The following is a 27517-nucleotide window of genomic DNA, read 5'->3' as shown; positions in this document are numbered from 1 at the left end:
AGGAACAGATGAACTGCCCAGCTGGTCGTTCTGGTTCAGAATTTGAGATAGTCATGAACTTGCAGCCCTGTGGGTTTTGAAGGACTGATGCCCACCAGAACTTGCGGCTGGAGACGGAGGACCGCCGTTGAGCATTTAGAATGTGTGAGGGTTTTTTATTGTTTTCTCTGTAATGCTTTCACCTTAAGAATAAATGTGCTTGCTTAGAAAGATGTGTGTGGTGACTGGTGATTGCTGGTAATTACTCTGTTCACAGCCTCAAGAGAGGAAGCAAAGCAAAGCACAGATACAATTTAGAAAGTCTCGCTTGCTGGGAATATCACAGTGTAGGCAAGGAACTCTGCAGCCTGGAAAAATCCCAGTCTGGAGGGAGAGAGACATGAGTCTCCACCCAAGAGAGGTGACAGACGATGATCTGGGAGACTAGAGTGGATCCCTTGGTGGACCACAGAGGGGAAATACTGGTGCAGTTGCCCTGAACTGAGGGGTCCAGACAATCCAAAAGTTAAAGAAATAACCAAAGGCTTTCACCAAACCAAAGGAAAAGACATTCTGGAGGGTCCCAAGTGCATGCCTTAAGCATCTGAACTGATATGTCGAATCCAATGAATAGGGGTGGCTGCTAGGAGGAAGGTGCTGGCTACTGCTGGACATGCATACATCAGTGTACTAAGGGAGCATATCTGGACTTCAGTAAAGCTTTTCATACAGGTTCTCATGAAATCCAGCATGGGAGCATACTCTCGGGAGCTTCCTCGAACATTCCACTGTCATCACTGAGGTCACAGGAGAAAAGAGCAAATGTTATACAATGTTCTACAAGTCCCAGACTGAGTTTGCCCAGATTCTTCCTCCTCCTGATTCTCTAGTCCCAGAATCCCACCACTCTCCCCCATCAAAACAGAGAAACCCTCTCTGATTAGAGATTTTAATTTATTGCCACAAAAATCTAGGAACGTTTTATTCTCATTATATCTATGTACATAAAGACAAACATATCATATTAGACACCATTGCCTGCTGGGGCATGCTTACTTCTTTGCTCCATTTCAGCAAACACAGGTCACTTGGGTTTGATCAGAAATGCAGATTAAAGAGTAGACTTTTAGAAAGGAGGCACACAGGGAACCCACTAGAGAAGGAAATCTATATGATTCAGTTTTGCATTGCCCAGGGGTTGAACCCTGTCCCCATCCCTTTGAAATGCCTGTGAACATAATATTATTCCTTAAATGCCAGCCTGCTTAGTTCCTGCTGACATCTGTCCTTCCCAGGCTGGGAGGTGTCAAAAATCCAAAGGCACTGAGAACCATCCAGAAAGGTTTGGCCACAGCAGCCAGAAAGGAGTCCCAAACTTAGTTCAAGCTGCTTTATAATGCCACCTTCCAAATCAGGCCTTGACCTCTGACCTCAGGGTGTCCTATCAAGCAGGCCAGTTAGCTTTTTCCTCGTCATTTCATAGGCTAGGAAGAGGGCACCGTTGGAGGGGAGTGCGCGTATCACTGTGGGCATCAGTCCACAGTAAAGAGCCATGAAACCTACAACACAAACACCACAATCAGGTGAGCTCACCAGGCCTGTGACAGACAAACAGAACATCCCCTACAGAGCCCACAACGGCCTCAGCTCGGTGAGATTCTCAACCAGAGCAAGATGTCAAGGGAAACGCTCTCAGGCAGGAGAGACCAAACCTGGGGAATGCCCACAGCCCCTTTTCGAGTAGGGGAACCAGAGATTCCAAGGACAGAAGGGACCGTTGTGATCATCTCGTCTGACCTCCTGTGTGACAATTCCCAAAAATAATTCTTAGAGCCGATCCTTTACAGAAACATCCAATCTTGATTTAAAATTGTCAGTGATGAAGAATCGACCACCTTGGTAAGCTGTTCCAATGTTTAACTGACAAAATTTACACCTTATTTCCAGTCTGAATTTGTCTAACTTCAGCTTCCAAATGTTAACCTTTCTCTGCTGGACTGAAGAGCACATTATCAAATATTTGTTCCCCATTTAGGTATTTATTAGACTGTAATCAAATCAGCCCTTAACGTCTTTGTTAAGATAAATAGATTGAGCTTATTGAGTCTTGAAAATTAATGTTAATAGTCCAGAAAACTCTTTAGCCAGCTCTTTCAAAATTCTTGGAAATAATTTGGACCGGCTGATTTTAAAATGTCTAACTTTAGAGATGGATTCAGTGAATGAAGCTGTTTGTGTGTCACCTACCTTCTGTCCTCAAGATGTGAAGAAAGGAGAGCAGGAAGCCATCTTGCCGCCCTGCCATGGAAAGCACCTGGATCCGAGACTTCACTGAGTCAATGGGATAGACGGCCAGCCAGAAACAGGCCCCCCCCATCCCACCACTCACTGTTAGGGGAAGAGAACCTAAAATTCAACACAGGGAGAGAGACCTCAGTGTGGAAAAGGGGAAAGTCATTGGGGAACTCCCAGATCCTGCAGAGAAATGCGAGCAAAAGAAGAGAAAATGTGTGCAAGCAACCAGCAGCCCTGGGACTCAGGGGGGAGAGACCAGGCCAGGCACATGAATTACATGATTAGAGGCTGAAGAGACCTGTCTGGAGTTTAGCTTTTGTCTTGGGCACAGGGAGTGGAGGCAACAGTGCTAGGGGAGCCTGATAAGTGCTGATGCCTCACCAAAGAGGCACTGGGCTTCCCAGGTCTAATTTCTCCGAGGTGCTTTCCTGGCCTCCCTCACTGTCGTATCTGAGTGCCTCACAATCAATAGTGTATTATCCCCACACACTTCTGAGTTATTGTCCCCACTATACAATGGTGATTCAGGGTCTCACAGGAACTCTGCAGCAAAGCAGGGATTTGAACTCAGATCTCTGAAGTCCTAGGGTAGCATCTTAATCGCTGAACCAGCCTTCCTCTTGAACCACTGGACAATTCGTCCATCCCAGGTCACCCCCAGAACCCTGCCCCCCACCTCCTCAGTCACCCCCTGGCTAGCCCCATATCCTTGCTCACCCCCCGTAGTTCCTCTAGCATATCATGCAGCAGCTCATTGGAAAGCCCAAGGGACGTGAGTGTCTGTGCGGATAAGCAGGGTTGTGTGTGGCTTTGCCTGGGAATGGCAGGAGGGGGAAGAGAGCAGTGGGGGTGAAGCTCTTCTCTGGTGACCCGTGCACAAGTTCAGCCCCATGTCCCTCACAGCACTGCTTCCCTTCCAGGCCTCATTGCAAAGCTGCTCTCCTCCCATGTCCCCTCTCATAGAGCTTCATTCTTCCTGCACTCCCCATGGGGGTTTTTATAGCTGCTTTCAACAACTACCAGGATGGAGCAACAATTACCCGGTCTGGCAGGGGAGCCCATGTCAAAGCACAGGGGAAGTATAAAGGGGGTGATACGTAACAACACAGATCGCTCTCCATGTGACTAGCTATCAGCATTGCTACCTATTTATTAAATATGCTTTGAGGTGCATATCTCATCAGTGCAAACCATAAAAAGCAAGGAAATCAGCAGTTACATCTTTCCACAACTCCTCAGTTCACCTTCTTCTTTCCAACATCTGCAGCCCAGCCTCATCATGGGAATATATGTCATCCATACATCCAGCACTGAAACCCAGCAACCTCTGAGCTAGAGCCCGGTGTGGGACAATTTTTAATCCTGCTCCTGTCCCACCCCGCAATACTCACTCCTACTCCCACCCACTCCTGCTATTACGGCAGCGGGTCCTGCGGGACCCATGGGATCCAGGTCCTGCTGCAGGGCTCTACTCTGAGGTGGATGACCATAGATATTTAACAGCCCACAGCAACCCTTCAGCAAAGGACAGGAAGCAAAAACAACTCCTGTATCCATTTGATACAGTGCAATTCAGGGTAGCAGAAAAAATGGTTATTAAATTAAACTAAAATCTTATCTACCTTTCGTAACTGTTCTTCGAGATGAGTTGCTCATGTCCATTCCATTCTAGGTGTGTGCGTGTCCACGCGCACAATTGTCGGAGATTTTTGCCTTAGCAGTATCCGTAGGACAGGCTGTGGTGCCCCCTGGAGTGCCGCCCTCATGCATCTGTATATCAGGCACTGCCGGCCCTATGCCCTCTCAGTTCCTTCTTGCCGGCAACTCCGACAGAGGGGCAGGGGTGGCTAATGGAATGGACATGAGCAACACATCTCAAAGAACAACAGTTACGAGAGGTAGGGAACCGTTTTTTCTTCTTCGAGCGCTTGCTCATGTCGATTCCATTCCAGGTGACTCACAAGCAGTATCCATTGAGGGGGAGTTCATGGTCTTGCAGCTTGCAGCACTGCTCTGCCAAAGCCAGCATCATCTTGAGCTTGCTGGGTAAGCGCATAATGAGATGTGAACATGGGCGTCGGGTGAACCGATGGTTGGGGGGAACTAGCCCCTGGCCGGCCCCTTCCCCACCACCTGAGGACCTGGCCCCTCTCCCCCGCTGGAGGCCCCCCTACCCATCGCCCCCCAGTCTCTGAGTGCAGGATGGGCAACGTGTGGCACCCGGCCCCAAGTGCAGGGCCGGCAGGCGGCGCGCAGCCCCCCAACCCCAGTGCCCCCAGCCTAGGGTTACCATACGTCCGGATTTCCCCAGACAGGTCCGGCTTTTTGGTGCTCAAATCCCCGTCCGGGGGGAATTTTCAAAAAGCTGGATATGTCCGGGGAAATAGGGAGGCATAGGCCAGGGTCCGCCCAGCCCCAGCACGATCCGCCGGATCCGCAGCGCAGCCCAGCCGCCCCGGCTACATTGTAGCGAGCTCGGGCGGAGCGGGAAAGGGAGGGGAGGGGAGGGGAGGGGAGGGGGGGCTGCAGCCACACAAGGCGGCGGAGGAGCCGCTGCTGCCCCCGCAGGCCGGGTGGACCGCGCGCCCCAGCCGAGCCTGCTGGACCACGGGGAGGCCGGGCCCAGCCAGCGGCTCGGGCTTCCCTCGCGGGCGGGGACCCCCCGGCCACTGGGGGACCCTTCCTGCAGCCCCAGCACCCCACGCAGCTCGGAACCCAGCGCCACGGGAGCTGTTCCAGCGGGGACAGGCCGGGGAACGTGCTCAGTGCCGGCAGGAAGGAGGTGGCGTGTGCCGGGGCTGCAGGGACCCGCGCCACCCCGGTCGCCGCTGAGCCTCCGCGCCTCCGCCAGGCAGAGGCTGCTGGGGGAGCGGGGGAGCAGGGCAGCCGGGGGGGCTGCAGAGGCTGCAGGGCAAGGCGGAGCAGGGCAGGTAGGGGCATAGAGGCTGCAGGGGCGGGGGGCGCAGGGGCAGGCCAGGCGGGGGGTGCAGAGGCTGCAGGGGCCGGGGGCGCAGGGGCAGGGCAGGCGGCAGGCGCAGAGGCTGCAGGGGTGGTGGTGGGGCAAGTGGGGAGCAGGAGTCACAGAGGCTGCAGGGGTGAGGGGGTGCAGGGGCTGCAGGGTTAGTGTGGAGCAGGGGTCACAGAGGCTGCAGGGGCGGGGGGGTGCAGGGAGAGTGGGGAGCAGGGAAGCACTTAGCAACCCCCAACCAAGATCAGAGCGGGAGGCAGGAAGGGGAATTCAGGGTGCTCAGAGGAGGGGGCAGAGTTGGGGCAGGGACTTTGGGGAAGGTGTTGGAATGGGGGCGGGGAAGGAGGTAGGGAAGAGGCGGAGTTGGGGCAGGGCCAGGGCCCCCATAGAGTGTCCTCTTTTTTCAGTGTTTAAATATGGTAACCCTACCCCAGCCCCCCCAAGCACAAGGCTGAAAATTGCAGGGTATAGCCCTGAGATACTATGTCCAGCACCAGCGCTCCGAGGTGACCTGCGACCAGGCCAAATGATAGGGATGAAGATGGTTGAGGAAAGAACAAGGTGGATCTGGGGAATTGACTGGGGTATTGCTCTCGAGTGCACCTTCAAAGCAAGCTTCTGGCCCCCGGCATGCTTCATTCGCCAGGCCGGGCTGTGCGGGTGAGCGGGAGGAGGAAAGGCAGCGATGACTAACGTTTGTGTCTCGGTCCCTGCTCCTTGCAGACCCCTGACGAGGCTGCCAAGGCCTTGGCGACGGGGGCGTCTGGAACTGCTTCCGTGCAGACTGCGGCGTGTGCATTTCCAGCGAGTGAAGGGTGGCCTGAGTGTCCTTCAACCCATGCAGCCTTGCGTCAGTCTGCTCCGAAAATAGACTGTTCCCATTGAATCGTTCCCATCAAAAATAGACTGTTCCCTGGATCGAGGTCTGCATCTCGTGGGACAGGCCGGCGGTCTGAAGCCAGGAGTTGCACCTCATAACCACTGCCGACGGGACCACCCTGGCCGCCGAGTCGTACGCCCTCTGGGGAGAGAACCTAGCCACAGGGTGCTGAATTTCTGGGCCAAACCCTGCGGGAGGCACTCCTTGAAATTACGGAGGGAGTCCCATAAGTTAGAATTGTACCTGCGCACGAGGACCTGATGGTTCGCCACCCGGAATTGCAGACTGGCTGTTGAATAAATTTTTCTCCCCAAAAGGTTCAATCTTTTGGCCTCTTTATTTTGGGGAGTTGAGCTGGTGTGCCCCTGCTTATCCTTTTCGCTGTTCCACAGAGACAACCAGCGAGCCCGGAGGTGGGTGGGTATAAAGGTACTCAAACCCTTTGGCCAGGACAAAGTACTTCTTTTCGGCCCTTTTGGAGGAGGGAGATTGGACAACGGGGTTTGCCACAGGACCTTGGCAATTTTCAGAACCCCGTCATGCACTGGTTGTGCAGCATGGGCCGGGGTAGAGGCTAAGAGGACATTGAACAAGGTGTCGGCCTGCTCGGTCATCTCCTCCACCTCTAGGCCCAAGTTCTCAACCACTTGTTGAAGCAGGGCCTGGTGTTCTTTACAATCATCTGGCGGGCTAGCCCTCGAGGGTCCGGCGACCACCTCGTCTGTATGGCCAGGGGAGGCCCTGGGGCATCATCCTCCCTGGGGGAGGGAGGTTTTGGGGTGGGCGCTGATTCCTCTACCCTGACCTCTGAGCAGGTCTCATGCACCAAGCCCGGTGCCACCAGTGCTGCCAGCTGTTGCTCCGAGGCGGCGGAAGATGAGTGGTGCGAAGGGGGCATCGTCATCACTGGCACGCCCCACGCACTCCAATAAGGCCACTGTGCTGGCCACTGGCCATGCTGCCAAGGCAGTGCCGTTGATATTGACGTGGCCTCAGGTGCTCAATCGTGCCAGGGGGATCTGGGCGAGGGGCTGAACTGCCCTTTCATGTCAGAGGAACCCCCTTCCAGTGACCACGCGGGGCTGTCGACGCCTGTGTCTGCCTGCTGACCATCACCACTGGAGACCGGTGTTTGGAGTGGGAGGATCAGTGCCAGTATTGAGGGGACTGGGGCCAGGGGACCGGAATCATGACAGGGAGTGCTCTCATGGGACAGGTGACTGAGATCTGTGCTGAGAGGACAACTGGCGGGAGGGTGAACGGTGCTGGTAGAATGGAGACCAGCGCCTCCCCCTAGATGATCCGCGTTGAGATGGTGGGGACTGGGACCACTTCCTGTGGCATGTGCGGTGCCAGCCCTGTGGGCGGAGGCCACTGCTCTCTCAGCGCTGGGGAGCCTGAGAAGGCGTCGATGCCACCAGGAGTTTGGGGCTCCTACCGCTCTCGGGAGTTGGTGGTGGATCCTTTAAGGGAATAAGGGCCCTGGCCGGGGAGGCATGTCCACGTGGCTCCGAAGTGGCCGGGCAGCCAGAACTGTGTCCTTTGCCCAATGCCCCATGGCCTTTCTTGCCCAGTGCTGGGGAGCCGTGCTTCTTTGTTTTCTTTCTGGGCACTGGTGATGGGGAGTGGTGTCGGGTGGAGCCCGGTGACAGGGGTGTGCTGCGCACTGAGGCCGAGGTACTAGGCAAGTCTTGGTGGGACGGCTTGGAAGCCAAATGAAGGGCAGCCTCCATGAGGAGAGCCCGCAAACGAATATCCTGCTCTTTCTGAGTGCTGGGGCAAAAATTTTTACAATACAACACTTGTCTTTCACGTGTGATTCCCCCAAGCACTTGAGGCAGCTGCTGTGGGGGTCACTTACTGGCATAGGCCTGTTACAATCCGCGCAGGGCTTAAACCCCAGAGAGGGGGCATGCCCCACCTGGGACTCTAACTTCTAACTCCTAACTACACTTAACAACTACTTAACACTAACTACTATAAACAACTATTTACAAGGCCCTAAGCCTCAAAGTCAGAAGTGACGAAACCGCCAGCCCTTGCTATGCAAGGAAAGGTGCTCTGACCAACCACCATGGGCGGTAGGAAAGAACTGAGAGGGCATAGGGTCGGTGGCGCCTGATATACCAACACATGAGCACAGCATTCAAGGGGGTGCCACAGCTGCCCCTACAGATACTGCAAAAGCAGAAATTTCCAACGACCACGCACATGGGCGCGCGCACCTAGAATGGAATCGACATGAGCAACCACTCGAAGAAGAATATAAGTGACTGACTTGGAATTTGGTCAGGACACCAGGGTTCACACCCCAGTTCTTACCCAAAAAGTGCCAAATGATCTTCACTGAATCATGAATGATCAGCACCTCGGTGTCTCATCCGTCAGATGACACCTCATGTAAAAACGTAACTAGATACACATGGAAACCACTCTGCCACTAACCAACATATTGGGGCTCTAATTGGTTCAGAACCGACTCAGAAGAAAGAACATCTCCTGGATTACCCTGGAGTGATCAATCTCCAAGCAATACAACCTAGCTGGGGAGGGCTAATAAGATCATGGTCAGAGTTGGTATGGCTCAGTAATTCTACAGTTTGTGATCACTAGCACTGAGAATACCTAGAACGTTCAGAATATCAACCATCTCCACTACATTGGTAAATACCAAGCCAAAAACAGCTTCTCCATGGTGACATCTGTCATGACAATGGAACCTGCTCACTGCCAGAGCCTGACTTCAGGAGAGACTATGGTGGATTAAAGCTATGGTCAAGGTCCTGGAATCTGGAGAAGCTTCATTTCCTCAGGCAGAGTCATGCTGAGAGAACCTGATACACACGGAGGACTTACTTGGCTTGGTTTGGGAACCAGGATTTTATTAATAGGTGCACAGACTAGTCACAGACACGGAGTGTTTGGACTGCAACAAACAAACATTTTCCAGACAAGGCCCTAATGTTGTGAGCGTTTTGGGTAAAAGAACTCCTGGAATCCTGCAGGGTTGCCATGATGGCCAATGGCAAACCATGTATGAGGGAGGGACCTAAAACCCAAAGGAATCCAAGGGAAGATGGCTTTTGGTTACTTGTGTTTGTGTCTGTCTCTTTTCTTATTTTCCACTCTAAGTTGCAGGTCTAGTGGATGTCAGGCCCAATGAGGCTCAGCCTGTTGTGTCTCTGGGGTTTGACAATGTACCCAGCTGTGCTGAATGTGGTCCCTCCCTGCTTGTTTGATTGTTGATCCTGATGTAGGAGAGAAAGAAACTTCCCCATCAAACCGACCCTGCCTCCCGCTCCCCAGTCTTCAGCCTGGCTGAATGTTGATGGACAAGGGTGTTCCTGCCTGCCTGAGAGCAGGGCCGGTGCTACCATTAAGCCCCTGATGGTGTGGCTGATGTGATTAGGTCCTATGATGATGTCACTTGAATAGATATGTGGACAGAGTTGGCATCGGGCTTTGTTGCAAGGATAGGTTCCTGGGTCAGTGTTTTTGTTCAGTGATGTGTGGTTGCTGGTGAATATTTGCTTCAGGTTGGGAGGTTGTCTGTAAGCGAGGACAGGTCTGTCTCCCAAGATCTGTGAGACTGAGGGATCATCTTTCAGGATAGGTTGTAGATCTTTGATGACGCGCTGGAGTGGTTTTAGTTGGGGGCTGAAGGTGACAGCTAGTGGTGTTCTGTTATTTTCTTTGTTGGGCCTGTCAGGGGTGTGGATTTTTCACACCTCTGAGCAACATAATTATACCAAGCTAATTTCCTAGTGCAGACCAGGCCTGAGATGGGGTGGTGTGCTGGAGAGCTATGGGGGCTGCCGGCTGGCATGTTTGATCTGTGGGCAATCATAGACATTGCTGAACCTGATTAACATGCTAGCTACTTTTCATTCAGGCTAAATTGGAGAAGCAATTAAGCTCCTTTGTGGAGTAAGATAGCTGGAACAAAAGAATCACAGAATCATAGGACTGGATGGGACCTCGAGAGGTCATCTAGCCTAGTCCCCTTCACTCATGGCAGGACTAAGTATTATCTAGACCATCCCTGACAGGTGTTTGTCTAACCTGCTCTTAAAAATCTCCAATGATGGAGATTCCACAACCTCCCTAGGCAATTTATTCCAGTGCTTACCCACCCTGACAGTCAGGAAGTTTTTCCTAATTTCCAACCTAAACTGCCCTTGCTGCAATTTAAGCCCATTGCTTCTTGTCCTATCCTCAGAGGTTAAGAAGAACAATTCTCCCTTCTCCTTGTAAAACCTTTTATGTACTTGAAAGCCACCAGCCAAGGTGCTGGACCATGTAGGAAGGCCTGAACAAGAACTAGTTCAGGGAAAATAAGAGGGGTTTCCCTTGGACTGATTGAAAATACAGAGATTGGGCCATTGATTGGTGGAGCTGTGTGTGTCGTCAGGAGAAAACCAGAGAAACACTGTTAGCATGACCCTGAGAGGGAGCAGAGAAAGAGCTTCTTTTGAGCATAGTACTCTGGAGAAACAGGATCGGGTTTCTGAGCAAAGAAAGTGCCACTTATTGTTTGTTCCTATTGCGTTCAGGGAAACATGACTTTCTGGGCAATCTTTGTAAATAAACAGGTTTGCACCAAAGAAGTCCCTGACTTGTATAATCAATTTCTCCTCCTAATGAAACAACTTGGTTAAGAACCTGCTTGGGCCAAGGAGCAATGCTATAAATAAAAAACTGGGGAGTTAAAATCTTCCAGGAGGGTTGGAACCTGGGATTGTGACATGTATGGGTTGCTTCTGAAGTTCCACATCTTCTCCTTCAAATTGATTTGGTGTCCATCTACTAGTACCTGGGACTCCCCCTTGTCCAGTCTGCATAAAGTGTTTCTGCTTCTGTCACCTGTCTGAAGCTCATAGCTCCGTAGCACAACACTACCCCTGGAGTGGTCAGAGCAGTATCGATATTGGTCACTACTTCATTGTGAAAACAACCAGATCCTAGTTCTGTCCTTGCTCAAAATGATACAATTCCTCACCACTCCTCTGCAAAGGCCTTAAGGCTGAAACTCCCTTTATCTTGCCCACATCCAACTTTACTCACCCAGATCCTCCTTGCACTGACCAGCCTGGGTGAAAAAGCTTCTACTGACTTCATAGCCACCAAAGAAGAAGAAGTAGCCAGGCACCTCCCGTAGCCAAGTACTGGTCAGGCCCTGGAAAAATCCCAGCAGGCCCTCAGATTGAAAGATATTTTTCACAGTAGCCCAGGTAGAGCTGCAAGAGAGAACATAGGCAATGTACCCAAAAAAGGACCATCAGGGCCAGAATGAAAACAATCACACTCAGCATTACCTTTACCAACCCAGGATGATCAGTCAACCTAGAACCATGCCATATTACCCCAAATTCTCATTGAGAGTGAATCCCAGATTCGTTTTCTTGGCCAAACTGGGCACACTCCAGCATGTCCTGCTAGAGGCGGAATTTGAGGTGGAAGGAAGAAAGGAGCAGGGGGACTTGGTTTAAACTCATGTATCTGAGTTGGCTCTGGTGTATCATCCACTGACCTCCCTTGCTCCCTTATCTGCAAATGTTCTCCACAAATTGTCCTTTGGAAACATGGGATTAATTTGGGACACAGGCACAAAAATGGGGGAGCTGGGTAGCCTGGCAACCACAGCAGCAATGATCTGCACTGTGCCATGGGAGAGATGTTGGCCGCCAGCTCAGCCACAATACAGTCTCCAGGAAGGAGAGGAGGATGTTTGGTTGTGACAGAGCAGGGGTCGGCAACCCTTCAGAAGTGTAAAAAGCAACAAAGAGTCTTGTGGCACCTTATAGACTAACAGCTGTATTGGAGCATAAGCTTTCGTGGGTGAATACCCACTTTGTCAGATGCTACCCCTCTGATACTTGACCTTCAGAAGGGGTGTGCCGAGTCTTCATTTATTCACTCTAATTTAAGGTTTCGCGTGCCAGTCATACATTTTAACATTTTTAGAAGGTCTCTTTCTATAAGTCTATAATATATAACTAAACTATTGTTGTATGTAAAGTAAATAAGTTTTTTTAAATGTTTACAAAACTTCATTTAAAATTAAATTAAAATGCAGAGCCCCCCGGACCGGTGGCCAGGACCCAGGCAGTGTGAGAGCCATTGAAAATCAGCTCGCCTGCCGCCTTCGGCACACGTGCAAAGGGTTGCCTACCCCTGTGATAGAGGAAGGCTTTGGGTATGCTGTGTCATGCAGACCCACAGGCAGCCAGTCTGGCCAGGAGGGACAGAAGGAAGCTGCAGGGCCCCGCCCAGTAAGCACTTCCTAAGGAATGTGTTTACATTGTCTGGGTTTAGCACCAAGCCAGCTCTAGTCAGCTGGGCAGTGTGACACCCTCATCTTCCTGGGCAAGAGGGAATTCAGACCCTCTGCCTCAGGCCTTGGCTACACTCACGGATTCACAGCGCTGCCTCAGAGAACTCTCGCAGCGCTGCAAGTACTCCACCTCTCCGAGGGGAATAGCTTGCAGCGCTGCGAGCGAGCGTGCAGCGCTGCAGGCACTGATTACACTGGCGCTTTACAGCGCTGCACTCGCTGCACTCAGGGAGGTGTTTTTTCACACCCCCGAGTGCAGCAAGTGCAGCGCTGTGAATTGCCAGTGTAGCCAAGGCCTTACTCACAAACCTTCCCCACCAGGGCTGTGTGTGACGTGTGTAATTCACCAAAGCCTGGCCTGCTTCCCAAGGCTGTGACGTACCTGTGACGTGCTAGTGCTGTTCGCCCGGTGACCTTCATCTCATGTAAGGCCTGCATGCGGCATTTCACCAGCTCCGCAGGGCACAGCACCATAGAGGAAAAGACAGAGGAGAACGAGCCGGCAAGTGCACTCTGCAGGTCGCTGGCACCATAGGGCGCGGGAACACAGATGTTAGAGCCGACGCTCACCCCCCACAGGCCCAGGCTCTGCAGAGGGCCGAGCAGAGGCCCTCATCACCACTACCCTAAAGGAGGAGCATGACCTGCCTCCCCAACCCTGACTATCCCCTTGCTCAGGGACGTCCCCACAGCTTTCTCCTGGGCTGTCACAGATGGAAAACGTGGGTGACTCGGCGTCACCCCAAATACTGCCCAAAGTGCCCCCAACCTGAGCCCCCAAGGGGGGCTTACAGCAGCCTCGCCATGCAGCCCCACCCCCTCTGGCGTCCCCATGCCGCACACCCGCAGGGCCAGGCCATACCTCAGCTCCAGCACACTGCTCAGTCCAAACAGCTGCCTCACCAGCTGCTGACAGAAGCCATAGCAAGCGAAGAGCACTGCGTTCTCTGCCACGTTAGCAAGCAGGGCTGGAGTGGTGCCCTGGTACAGCCCAGGCAGCCCTTCCTGCCGGTACGTCCGGACTGAGCAGTCAAAGAAACCCCGGTACATGGTGGGGAAGGTCTGCATCTTCACCTTGATTGTGTCAAAGGGCTGCCCGCTCACCACACATGCCACCCCGCCTGCAGAGACAAACCCACAGTTACCTCAGTGCCCCCTTCGCCAATAGCTAAATCTCTGCATTAAGCATCTTCGCATAACTGTGTATCATTTTCATATAACTTTGTATTATGCCTCTTCAGATAACCTTGTATTAAGTCTTTCCATCGATAACCTCTATTTTCATACAAATTTGTAGCAAGTCCTTTGATATAGGAACTTTGTATCAAATCCTTATATAGAAAATTTGTATTGAGCTTTGGTACACCTCTACCCCGATATAACGCTGTCCTCGGAAGACAAAAAATCTTACTGCGTTATAGGTGAAACCGCATTATATCGAACTTGCTTTGATCCACCGGAGTGTGCAGCCCCCCCGCCCCCGAGCACTGCTTTACTGCGTTATATCGGGTTGCGTTATATCGGGGTAGAGGTATATAATGTTATAGCCCCTAAGGATAGTTAAGGTAGAAGAAAAATGTCTTTTCACTAGGAAGCAACAGAGGGTCCTGTGGCACCTTTAAGACTAGCAGAAGTATTGGGAGCATAAGCTTTCAGATGCAAGAAGTGAGGTTCTTACCCACGAAAGCTTATGCTCCCAATACTTCTGTTAGTCTTAAAGGTGCCACAGGACCCTCTGTTGCTTTTTACAGATTCAGACTAACACGGCTACCCCTCTGATACTTTTCACTAGGAGTAGAATAAGATCTCCCCCCCCTTTTAATCAATTGCCCTGTTGAATGAATGAGGTGTGAATGAGTAAGGCATGGAAGGCAAGCACCTCCAGACAGCTGCAACAGTTGGAGGGGATAGAAGCCAGACCCAAGAACAATAAAACTTGTCAAGTGGGCTCATTAAAGAAGATCAGACATATTGACGGCCCTGGGAGTTAGAAGGGAGCACCTTCTTTTGAAAACACCCTCTTTGAAAATAAATGTGGCAGCATTAAGACAACACCCAGAAGGAAGCGCCACAGATGACCAACTGACACAGACACAGATTTTGCATCTGGTATAGATTTGCATGATAGGGAAGCTGCTATAAATGTGAGGTGTCTTGCAGAGGATCCCAGGTCTCACCTTGTCAACATCGGAGCATCGATCCGGATCAACAGAAGCCCGGCTCCACCCCTTCCCCATCTAACTCACCTGGCCAGTGCAGTTAAGGGGAGCAACTAGTTGGTAACAACAACAAGACAGAGTTTGTGTGTGAGTGTGATATATCTCATATGCATATGATACAGTGTGGATTGATACATGTTCTACCATTAAATGTGGCGCTTTGCATTATCCCCCCTGAAAAGATCCTGTGCGGTACGTTAAGTACGTTTGCCCCTGCCCCAGGGGTGAAGCCTCAGAGCACCTCAGTGCCAGCACCTCACCCCACCCCCGACGGGGCAAAGCCCCCGGGTACCTCAGTGCCCCCTTAACCCCCCCTCGGGGCAAAGCCCCCGGGTACCTCAGTGCCCCCTTAACCCCTCCACGGGGCAAAGCCCCCGGGTACCTCAGTGCCAGTTCTTCACCCCACCAACGACGGGGCAAAGCTCCCGGGTACCTCAGTGTCAGGTGCTGAGGGTTGTAAGTCTCCTCCTCCCACAGCTGAGAGGCCCAGGATTGCAGGTGTCCTCTGAGCTAGAATTCCTCCCTCTGATAAGTTTTAACTTGCTCCTGAACCGCGGTCCTGTCTTATTTCAGGGATTCAAGTCCAACTCCTGCTGCCTTCCAGGCCTCACCCCACTTCCTGTTGGGGCCCTATCCATGCATTTGGCTCGGGGCTCCCCTTCTCCCCAGCCAGGTATCTTGCCCTTCTGAAGAACCCAGATACGCTCCCAAATGATTCTACCTGCCAAGCCCTCCGCCCCTTGCAGAGGATGGGCCCCAGCTCCAGACTCACCTGCTGCCCCTGCAGTGAGGTGAACCAGTGCCTGTACCAGTGGGTGGGACTTGGCTGCGTCTGCAGACATCTCAGCAAACTGGACCACGCTGGACCCTAGAGCAGGAACCAGGCTGCAAATCAACCCGCTCCCAGCTCAGTGATGCAGGGAGCAGGGCAGGCAGCAGAGAGCACAAGCAACAGGCTTCAGAGGTCACCCTGCTGCAGAACCATATTGCTCGAGTTTTCTTTGTCCCCTTGGGAATCCAACAGCAACTCAGAGATATCTGGGTATTTGGGGTGGAGGACCGGGTGTAGTCTTTAAAGAGGGATTCGAGTTAGGGGCATAGGGATTGGGAAGTTTGTGGGAGCTGTGAAGGAGGCTATTGTGGGTACTGGGAGAGTACAAGAGCTGTGGGGTATGGAGGCTATCAGGGAGGTTGTGGGGGACACAGGGACTGTGGGGATATGAGGGGGCTGTGGGCACAGAGGCTGGAGGGCGTGTAGGGCAGCTGGAGGGGGCACAGAGGTGGTGGGAGCTATTGGGTGGTGGGGGAGCATTGGGGAGGTTGTGGGACGCAGGGGCTGTGGAGGGCATATGGACTGAGGCTACTAGGAAGGTTGGAGGGGGGCACAGGGCTGGTGGGAGGAGGCCTGGATGGAGGTGCAGGTCTGCATCATTGACCTGGGTCTGAGTGGCATGGCACCTCAGCATTGTTGGCAGCAACTGAGTCCTGCCTCAGCTACAAGGAGTGGGTCAGGAAGTGGTATTGGGCAGAGAAGTAGCCAGGGGCCCTGGGCACAACTTGGGATTGCTGAGGGGTGCTGCACTTCCTTGGTGCAGCTTGGGGTGCTGGGGCAATGGGTGTGTGTAACGGGATATCAAGGCAGACGGTGTGTGGGGGGGTATCGGGGCAGAGGAGGGTAGTGGGAACCTGTGTAAAAGGGCGGCAGGACAGAGGGAGAGTGTGCAGCATTGGAGCGGGGCATTGAGGGGTTGTGAGTGTGTATGGGGTGTAGTGGGGCAGAGGGGGGTAGTGTGTCTGAGTGCGGGGGGTGGTGTTGGGGCAGAGGGTGGGTAGTGGGAGTGTGTACAGGATGTAGTGGGGCAGAGGGTGTGTCATAACTATAAAGGGAATGGTAACAGCATACCTGTGTACAGTACTATAAAATCCCTCCTGGCCAGAGACTCCAAAATCCTTTTACTTGTAAAGGGTTAAGAAGCTCAGGTAACCTGGCTGACCCGTGACCCAAAGGACCAATAAGGGGACAAGATACTTTCAAATCTTGGTGGGGGGAAGGCTTTTGTTTGTGCTCTTTGTTTTGGGGGTGGTTCGCTCTTGGGATTGAGAGGCACCAGACATCAATCCAGGTTCTCCAAATCTTTCTGAACAAGTCTCTCATATTTCAAACTTGTAAGTAAACAGCCAGGCAAGGTGTGTTAGTTTATCTTTGTTTTCTCAACTTGTAAATGTACCTTTTTGCTAGAGTGTTTATCTCTGTTTGCTGTAACTTTGAACCTAAGACTAGAGGGGGGTCCTCTGGGCTCTTTAAGTTTGATTACCCTGTAAAGTTAGTTTCCATCCTGATTTTACAGAGATGATTTTTTATCTTTTCTTTAATTAAAAGCCTTCTTTTTAAGAACCTTATTGATTTTCCTTGTTTTTAGATCCAAAGGGGTTGGATCTTGATCCACCAGGAGTTGGTGGGAGAAAGGAGGGGGATGGTTAATTTCTCCTTGTTTTAAGATCCAAGGGGTTTGGATCTGTATTCACCAGGGAATTGGTGAAGAATCTCTCAAGGCTACCCAGGGAAGGGAATTAGCATTTTGGGAGTGGTGGCAGTGGACCAGATCTAAGCTGGTAGTTAAGTTTAGAAGTTTTCATGCAGGCCCCCACATTTGTACCCTAAAGTTCAAAGTGGGGAAGCAGCCTTGACAGGGTGGATATTGGGAGTGTACGAGATGTAGTGGGGCAGAGATTGGGTAGCGGGAGTGTGTATGGGGCCTAGCAGGGCAGAAGGGGGTAGTGTGAGTGCGGGGGGCGGGAGTGCATACGGGGTGAAGCGGGGCAGAGGGTGGGTAGCGGGAGTGTGTACGGGGTGTAGCGGGGCAAAGGGGGGTAGTGTGTCTGAGTGTGGGGGCTGGTGTTGAGGCAGAGGGTGGGTAGTGGGAGTGTGTACGGGATGTGGGGCAGAGGGTGGGTAGTGGGAGAGTGTATGGGGTGTAGAGGGGGATAGCGTGTCTGAGTGCAAGGGGGTATTGTGGTAGAGAGGTAGTGTGTGTGAAGATGGGGCAGTGGGCATGTGGGCAGATGGGGGATGTGGGGGCAGGGGTATCAGGGTAGTGAAGAGGTATATAGTGGGGGATCCAGGCAGGAGCAGGGAGTGGGGATGTATTTAAAGGGTATCGGGGGAGTGCAGGGTTGTATAAAGAGGTAGCAGGACAATGGATGTGTGTGCGGGGGTGCATTGGGTAGAGTGGATAGTGGAGTTGTGGGTAAAGGGGTGTCAGGACAGTAGGGGGTACGACAGGTATTGGCAGTCGGATGCATGTAAAAGGCTATCAGGGTACAGGAGGGATGTGTGGTGACTGGCTCCTTGGATACTTTTGAGGAGCAGTGGGCACTGTCCAGGGTTCTGTGCTCAGTGTCCCCTTCAGGTTCCCTAGTTTTGGCCCTTTGACCCTCACGCTTGTTCCTGTTTTTTTCCTTTGTTGTCTCCCAAATTTAGTTGAGTTCTGGGCTCAGTAGCTCCTCCCCAGGCTGGGGAAGGGGCTTTTAGTTGTGGGCGGGTTTACGCCGCCTGCTTCCCAGCACCCAATAAGATACTCAGAAGAGATCAGTAAGTACAGGGCTCAAGGGAGAGACGTGTCCCTGAGGAGAAAAGTGGGGTCTGCACTAATCCTTCTAATACCTGCCCACATATGGTGAAATGGATACATTAAATCAGTGGGTGGGGTGCATTCTCCCTGTCGGCGACTCACAGAGCTTTCCCTGCTCTCCCCAGGTCTGGCCTGCACTTCACTGTGGGCTGCAGTGGGGGAGGTGTTTTTTTCTTAATGTCCCCATCCTTCCCCCTTCCACCCAAAAAAGTTCCAGGTATACTAACCCCTGAGAAGCAGGTTTGGGAACAGGGTGTGGGAATCTCGTGTATCTGTCACATTTCAAAGCTAGCAAGTTCAAAGTCCGTTAATGACATGAGTCTTTAACATTCTTTATCAATTTTGGTTTTAGATGAATTCCTACTGTGTTTTTAAAGCAAGAGGTATAACATCACGGGCCTGGTGACGTCTGACAACACCTTCGGCTGAGCAGAGCTGCAGGGCTATAGAGAGTTAATGACAAGGGTGCAAGCAGCCAGCTGTGTTACAACTGCTGTCACTCCAGTGTACAGTGAGTGGTGTCTCAATGACCAAGTTTCAGAGTAGCAGCCGTATTAGTCTGTATCCGCAAAAAGAACAGAAGAAGTGGGCTGTAGTCCACGAAAGCTTATGCTCTAATAAATTTGTTAGTCTCTAAGGTGCCACAAGTACTCCTGTTCTTTTTTCAATGACCAAGGCTCATTGGGTGAGCATTGAGAGGACTCTGATCATTTCAGTCCATGCCCAAGATGAAATGGGAGTGATACCTAGACAGCGTGCAGTGAATGAGTAGCCATGGTCATAGAAACACTGATGTGAAGAAGAGTCATTACAGGATAGAGACCCTGGAGCCAATACAGGGGCAGAACCATCAGTCCTGTCTGCCTCCTCTGAGTAATCATTCCAGGGAAAGAAAGCTCCATTGATGGAAAAGTAAGGGAAGTGCAGAACTAGGAGTAAGGAACAGGGAGACTAAATTATCTTCCCAGAATAGCTTCACAGTACAGTTGGGAACTTCTGCGGGGAGCAGTGTGGGTTGAAAGCCAGAACTGAATTAGCATGAATGCAGATATCAATGAATGCAAGTAAATCACACAAAGGGAACCAGAGATTAGAATATTGCAGGGCTCGCACAATCTATTTGCCATTAATGATTGGAAAGTTTCCCGGGTGAATGGGGGACTAAAATTAATTGGTTTAGGCAGGAGTTCACTTTGAGGCACCCGGCTTCAGGGACCATCTCTGCACTGGCCTCTAGGGCAGTAGTTGCCCCAGTCAGGGAGTTGTCATGGGGTGGACCATACCTCAATGTGCAAATTGTTTTATGGACATCTGCTCTCCTAGTCATTATTGCTGACCCATCTCCCCTCCCTCTAGTGATGCAATATTATCCCTGAGGATAACTGCTGACATGGAAGAGTGATATTAGGACAGTATTTAATGTGTTTTAGATTCTTTGAATGTGATTTGACATCTGGAGAAAAGGAGGTAAGCCAGTATCATGTGGCTAGCCAGCATTCTGCAGACCAATTTGCAAACCATCAGCCTAGGTGATCTAATGTGAACGCCTGGCCTACGTGATCCAGCTCTGATTTCTAATTCCAGAATTGACCAATAAAAACATGTAGTTACTTTCTTAGGCACTTGCCCAACCTATAACCTGATACCCAGATTCTGGTGGCTTTGGATTCTATCCTAAAGCTGGGCTAAGGATTGTTAGGCTCCGTATTTTCTTTTCCTTGGAACTGTAAGAATAAGGATCCATTCCCCTAGAGCATCATCGCTATCAACACTTCCCTGCTCTGATTCACTCTTTCTTCTATAGGTGGCTCCCTCTGTGTACAGAGAAGAGATTAATTTCTACACCCTAGACACTAAGCAGAAAAATTAGTGTTTCGGCTTCCCTCTGTGGTGGCACTCTTTAGACCTGCCTGCCTGTGAGCACGATGCTAAGGCATAGGGAGCGGATTATCTAAACACAGCCAGACTAGGAATACAGAACATAGGAAGAGGCATTCTGGCTCAGAACTCCTGTCTCTCTAGCACAGTGTCCTGTCTCTGACATTTGCCAGCACCACATGTTTCAGAAGAAAGTGTAAAAAATGAAGTTTACTTACCTGTAACCGAGGTCCTTTGTGCATCCTCTGCATATTCCCACTCCTGGGATGTGCCAACCAGTGCAGCCTGAACAGTAACATTCTACTAGCAATAGCTGTTGGAGCATCCACGCAACTGCCTCCTTACCTCTCCCACACCCCTGAACTCTGGTCATTCTAGGGCAAGGGTTTAGAAAGGAGCATGCCGCTCCACTGCCTCAATTCCATCCCCCAGGATCCCAAGTTCTTTGATAAGTAGGACTTCAAGGTAGTGTGGAAAGATGGGCAGGGAATGTGAATATGCAGAGTCTGTTTTGAAGAACCTCGGTTACAGGGAAGTAACCTTAACTTCTTCTTTTGAGTGTCCTATGCATATTTCCACTCATGGGTCAGATTAATAAGCAGTATTGTGACCCAGGATAATGGGAGCTGGAGTTCTAGTTAAACAAGGAGTACACGAATGCCCTGTCAAACTTTGCATCCGATCTAGATTGCAGGTCTACAGAATAAGGTTTAGTAAAAGTTGAACAGAACACCAGGTTGCTGCTCTACATCTCTCTAACAGGGGAACATGTCTAGAGAAAGCCATGCAAGATGCCTTTGATCTAATTGAATGAGTTCTGATGCCCTGTGGAATGGATAATCCCGACAATTTAGAAGATTCATAAATACCTAATCTACAGGGAGTCTGTACAGAAATAGCTTTCCTTTGTTTTTTGGTCCATGAGCTATAAACAGCCTTGAAGACGGTCTAAACTGTTTAGTCCTGTCTAACTAAAAAGATAATACTCTTCTCACATCTAATGTGTGTAACTTAGCTTCTCTATCTGGAGTATGGGATTTGAGGAAAAATTATAGATTGATATGTGAAAATCAGAGACAATTTTTGGTAAGAACTTAGAATGAGAGCAAAGAACATCTTTATCCTTATGAAACACAGTAAACGGTGGATCAGCCATTAATGAATGCAATTCACATGCATCTTATGGAAGTGATTGCTATCAAAAATACTATTTTTACAGATAAACAAAATAACAACAGCTCTCCAGAGGTTCAAAGGGAGGTCTCATTACTTGTGCTAGTACTACATTAAGATCCCAGAAGGTATAGGAGTTCTTATTGAAAGATACAAATTATTAGAGCCATCTATAAAACTCTTAACTGTATCATTAGTACAAACTGATTTTCCCTCTGCAGATACATGATATGCTGATATGTCCGAGGGTACATCTACACTACCCGCCAGATCGGCGGGTAGCGATCAATCTATCGGGGATTGATTTATCACGTGTAGTGTAGATGTGATAAATCGATCCCTGATCGCTCTCCCGTCGACTGATAAAATGTAATAGCTGTACTAGTAAGAGATGTGATATCCTTAAACAGCAGCTGTCTTAGGAGACCGGAAAGATGACGAGATACGGTTTGTACATAGTACAGAGCCAAGGGAAATAATTGGCATCAGCTGGGCAAATCTCAGCTCAGTTCTAACAGCTGAATGAAGGCTACAAGAGCACAATGTGTGGATAACATGAGTTGGTCAAACCAGCACACTTGTAGGAGTTCTTTGAAAAGTTAATCAATCAGCAGCTAACGGTAACATGGGGCAGGTTAACTTACATGACTTTAAAAAAGCTGGCAAGTCTTTTATGAGATGCACTTTAAGGGGAAAACCACCACAACATAATGGGAAATATAGTATCAGATTTAAGTCATAGGAAATGCTGTCACTGTGAATGGCTGCCCCTCAATTTCTTCCCAGAAGAGAGGGGGTCCTGGAGTTCAGTACTAGGTTTCCTGCCTACCTACTCAAGCAGGGGAACATGGTGCCTGGATTCTTGGCTCACCTTTCCTCCCTACCCACTCTTAAAAGCCGAGTGCTGCAGTGTTGATCGGGGCTCATCTCTGTGCAGGAAGGAGCTGACCACCAGGGGACCACGTCCATAACATCCTCCTAGAAGCATAAAATAGCTCAACTTGGTTCCATCTGGGTCCAGTATGGAGACCATTTCCTTAACCCTTTCCACTCTGGAGGACATAAAAGAAACTGGTTTTCAGCCAGATCTGTAAGCACAACATGGGTCTCGCTGGAGTGATGTTGATGGACAGTGAGAAGCATTTTGAGGATCTGGTGAACTCTGCCCACTTGCTCAGATGATGGCAAATACCAGTGCTGGCAATCTGGGAATCTTACCAGACCTCATTGTTTTTGGAGTCCCAGGTAGCAGCAGAGTACAGAAATATATCTTTACCTTGTTAGTGGCCAAAAGACTATATTTTCCCTCTCAATTCAGTCATCTTTGTCATCTCTCTAGGCTACATTGCTGCACTATGCTCGTGGTAGGGCTAGTGCTGATGGACACACAGAAATGAAGGTTACTTCCCAGGTGCTGAAGTTCTTCACACAGCCTTTGCAAAGTCACACTTGTGGGATTACGGTGCCTGCATTGCAAGCTTCTGGAGAGCAGCGTCCATCCCAGAGCCCCTCTCTCCTCCCTCCCAGTGCGGCTCCGAGAGTGTTGGGGTAGGGGCCAGTTTCATCTAGTAATTAAGGAATTTTTACCCTCAGAGCACGGTGAAAGTGGGCAGGTAGTGCCAATGTGCAGAGTTCATCTAAAGGAACTGCCTGAATGAAAATCAGCTCTGGATGCCAGGTCTAAAACGTTAGACCTTCCTCTTCCTGAGACCAAGCCTCCGTGAGGGGGGGGAAGCTACATCACTTCCTAAACTTTTTGGCTGCCTCACCCAGAAGGTGAATGTGCACTGCCTGGGTGGTTTATGTAACACTTGACAATTGCATTGCCCTTAGAATCTGAAGGCATCCTTCAGCAGAAGCAGGAAATCCTTGCAAGCTAGGCCCACTCTAGATAATTGTGATGACTGGTCTCCTCCTGCTGAGGTCCAGGGATTATGAACTGATGCAGGTGAGGCCTCCATACTAGATGATCAGCAAGAACAAAAAGAATCCTGACAATGGTATTGGTCCATTACTAGATAGAAATGGCAGAGTTACCAACAATAATGCAGAAAAGGCAGAGGTGTTCAATAAATATTTGTTCTGTATTTGGGAAAAACTGATGATTGTAGTCATACCATATAACACTCATTCCATTCCACTAGTATTTCCAAAGATACTAAACAGAAACTACTAAGGTTAGACATTTTTAAATCAGCAAGTCCAGTTAACTTGCATCCAAGAGTTTTTAAAAGAGCTGACGGAGAGGCTCGCTGGACTGTTAATGTCGAGCACTGGGGAAGCTCCAGAAGACTGTAAGAAAGCAAGTGTTATACCAATATTTAAAAAGGATAAACTGAATGACCTAGGTAATTACAGATCTGTCAGCCTGACATCAATTCCAGGCAACATAATGGAACAGCTGATTGAGTACTCAATTAGTAAAGAAAGAAAGGAGGGTAAAATAATTAATGCAAATCAACTTGGGTGTATGGAAAATAGATTGTCAAGCTAATTGAATTTTCTTTTAATGAGATTATAAATTTGGTTGATAAAAGTAGTAGTGCTGACGTTATACACTTAAGACTTCTGTAGGGTGTTTAACTTGGTAACATTTTGATCAAAAAAGCAGAATGATATAAAATTAACAGCACATACTAAATGGATTTAAAACTGGCTAACTGATAGGTCTCAAAATATAATTGGAAATGGGGAATCATCATGAAGTGGGTGTTTCTAGAGGGGTCCTGCCAGAATTGGTTCTTGGCCCAACACTATTTAACATTTTTTATTAATGACCTAGAAGAAAACAAAATCATCACTCAGTTTGTAGATGACCAAAAACTGGGGGGAAATGGTAATTAATGAAGAGGACAAGACACTGATTCACAGCAGCCTGGATCACTTGGTAAACTGGGCACAAGCAAACAATATGCTTTTTAATATGGCTAAATGCAACTGCCTAGAGCTAGGAACAAAGAACGTAACCCATACTTATAAAATGGGGGACTCTATCCTGGGAAGTAGTGATTGAAAACATTTTGGGGGTCGTGGTGGATAACCAGCTGAACATGAGCTCACAGTGCAACACTGTGGCCAAAAGAGCTAATGCCATCCTGGGATGCATACACAGAGGAATCTAGAGTAGGAGAAGTTATTTTACTTCTGTATTTGAAACTGGTACAACTGCACATGCCTATCATGTGAGCGAAACCAATCACCATGCTCTGGAATGAACTCACACAGGAAATTGAAAAAAGACAAAAACCCCATCACCTGCAGGTGAACACTTTTCACAAAAGGATCATTCTATATCTGATGTACCAGTCCTCATCCTGAGAGGAAACCTGCATAGCATTTTCAAAAGACAAGCCTGGGAGCTTAAATTTATTATTTAGCTAGACACTAAAAATCATGGATTGAACAGAGACACTGGATTTATGGCTTCTTACAACTTTCTGTAACTCATTAACCCACCCTCCTGCCCCTTTTGGTCCTATGACTGCAGAGCTGTTAATGGTCCAGTCTACCTTGAATGGTCCCTTACAATATGTGCTAACTACTTATGCTAAACAATCTCTTCCACCTTGCATTTTGTTGCTATGCTGGAAATACCTTTCCAAGACCTGAAGAACAGCTCTGTGTGGCTCAAAAGATTGTCTCTGTCACACACAGAAGTTGGTCCAATAAAAGATATTGCTTCACCCAACTTGTCTAATTTCTCTCTACAACTGCATTGCATACTGGAATACCGTGTACAGTTCTGGTGTCCACAATTCAAGAAAGATATTGATAAATTGGAGAGGGTTTAGAGAATAGCCATGAGAATGATTAAAGGATTAGAAAATATGCATTATAGTAATAGACTCAGGGAGCTCAGCCTACTTAGCTAAACAAAGAAGGTTAAGGAGTGACTTGATTACAGACTATAAGTATCTGCACGGGGAACAAATATTTGATAATGGGCTTGTCAGTCTAGAAAGGAAAGGTGTAACACAACCCAATAGCTGGAAGTTGAAGCCAGACAAATTCAGACTAGAAATAAGGTGTACATTTTTGACAATGTCATTAATTAATCATTGGAACAATTTACCAAGGGTGACAGTGGTGTCTCTGTCATTAACAATTTTTAAATCAAAGTTGGATGTTTTTCTAAAAGCTCTGGTCTTGGAATTATTTTGGGGAAGTTCTATGGCCTGTGTTATACAGGAAGTCAGACTAGATCACATTGGTTTCTTCTGGCCTTGGAATTTATGAATCTGCAAAGTCTGCAATTATGTATCTGCTAGTAATCTTGAAAAGTATGCTCTGTTCTTACGCACACAGGTTGAGTTTGGCTTGTCAGAAGCAAAAAAAATCCTTCTCTAAAGTCCTGCTCCTTGGATGGCCTCTTAATAAAAGCCATTTCTTTCAGCATAAGTTAACAATGTAAGCCCAGCTGCAGCATCTCCAGCCACCCTTATTTTGAGTTGTCAGCAGCAGAGAGACCCCTAATGAAACAAAATTTCATCAGCATCCAGCATGAGCTCTGAAGTCATCCTGTCCTTAACATCCCACCTAATGCACAGCAGCCTTGGAAATTATCCAACAACTGGTCTCTGCTGCCGTTTCTTCTCAGTGAAGTGCATAACAATCCCTTGTTACTGATTTTCCTGACAGTTCCCTAGTCTGCTCCCCACCTTGCTTTAAAAGGAATTCAAATGAGAATAAAGCTATCTCAGAAACATACATACCACAGAGAGGAGTTTTGGCCTCTAGTTGCGTAGCTGCCAGTGGATGTATCCTTCTAATTTCCACGACGGGGCTGGCTTGCGAGTAAGATGAACTTTGAGCAGTGCTAAGTCCCCCTTTCCCTGCCATCCTCTCACACCCTGTTTTTGTTCCTGTACTCTTAGAAAAAGGTCAGTACAGGGCCAGTCTAGCCCTTATCTTACATTATTACTGTGGTGAAGGAAAATGTCACAACAGCGGACTCCACTGCTTGAGCAGTCCCCGTTTTCCTAAGACTTCTTTTCCTGCTTCTGCAGTTCAGTAGGCATACAAGCAGAGAAGCAGCATAGCAGAAGTTATCAGATTACCTAGACATTTCATCTTGCCTTTGCCACACACACTGTGAAGTTAGAAACTCTAGGTGTTGATCACACCACACGGTACCCGTTTCAGCCCTATGCAGAGAGGTGGGACAGATCAGCTGTAACTAAGACACAAGACCCTATTGTCCCATCAGTAGGGTGTAGAGGAAAGATTAGGCAGCTTTCCAGCCAACTCAACTACACAGCATTGCAGGACCTCAAATACCTACCAAGCCAAGGTAACCCAAAGAGAAACCAGTGACAAAACTACTGCATCAGTTCAAATAAAAACAGCTTAGCAGCACATGATGTAGCTGCAGAACCCACTCTCTCTACTATGGTTAGAAACGGGAATTTGGTTAGAAACGGGAATTGCCCTATTGGATCAGCTCAGAGGGCTATCTAGTCCAGTACCAGGTATTTTGGAGAAAGGAGCAAGAAGCACTGAAATAATGGTTATGGAATAGCCTGAGGCAGGAAAGGCTTCTTGCTAGCCACCCCATTAATGGAGGTTGGTTTATATCCTGAAACAACATACCCTTGGAATTCTGTGATTAGTTAAGTAGGTTTATCATAATTTCAAGCTTCTACTTACTGAAGCAAAATCATTACAAACAGTGTACTGGCACTCGAGACAATACAGTTTCAATCTCCTGCCCCCATTAGGGCTAGGCATTTGGAACTGTTCTGATTTGATCTCCCTTCTTATTTAACAGCTCTGGCAAGTTACACATGGTCTCATGTTGCCCACTCACCTTCTCCCCTGCAAAAAGTATCCCTTGCTGAAGCAAACTGTTTGCTTCCCAGACAGCAAAACGGAGCAAGGTGCTTGAAACTTCAGGATACAGCATCTCAGAATACTCATATTTCCAGTTTCCACCACATCTTAACAAGAGAAAAAGCTTCTACTAGCTCTGTGTTGGAAGCAGGAATACGAGTTCTGGTGAGGTGGAAATAGGAAGAGCAGAAGAGTCTGAAAAGATCTGAAAGGCACAAACCTCAGTGAATTACCCGAGCATAGCCCCTGAAGTTGAGATTGGAAGGCTCCAACCAACTCAAAGTTCTATAAATAAAATGCCATCTACGACAAGGATAATGCTGTTGGAGA

The 27517-nt window shown here is 49.2% G+C and overlaps 1 protein-coding gene across 1 annotated transcript; it reads right to left on the bottom strand.

Moving 5' to 3' along the window:
* Window positions 1-1025: 1025 nt before the first annotated feature.
* On the bottom strand, window positions 1026-27516 carry LOC101936142 (mitochondrial ornithine transporter 1-like). The gene is made up of 6 exons (XM_005286056.5): window positions 15448-27516; window positions 13319-13577; window positions 12839-12979; window positions 11187-11359; window positions 2227-2385; window positions 1026-1538 (listed from the first exon to the last, which is right to left on the bottom strand). The coding sequence occupies exons 1-6, from the start codon at window positions 15515-15517 to the stop codon at window positions 1411-1413; spliced, it is 930 nt and encodes a 309-aa protein (XP_005286113.1). The 5' UTR covers window positions 15518-27516; the 3' UTR covers window positions 1026-1410.
* Window position 27517: the final 1 nt, after the last annotated feature.

This window comes from Chrysemys picta, chromosome 9 (genome assembly GCF_011386835.1).
Source record: "Chrysemys picta bellii isolate R12L10 chromosome 9, ASM1138683v2, whole genome shotgun sequence".
NCBI classification, from domain to species: domain Eukaryota; kingdom Metazoa; phylum Chordata; order Testudines; family Emydidae; genus Chrysemys; species Chrysemys picta.
The sequence above is the reverse complement of the archived record's forward strand: the minus strand, read 5'-3'. Positions and strand labels throughout refer to the sequence as shown.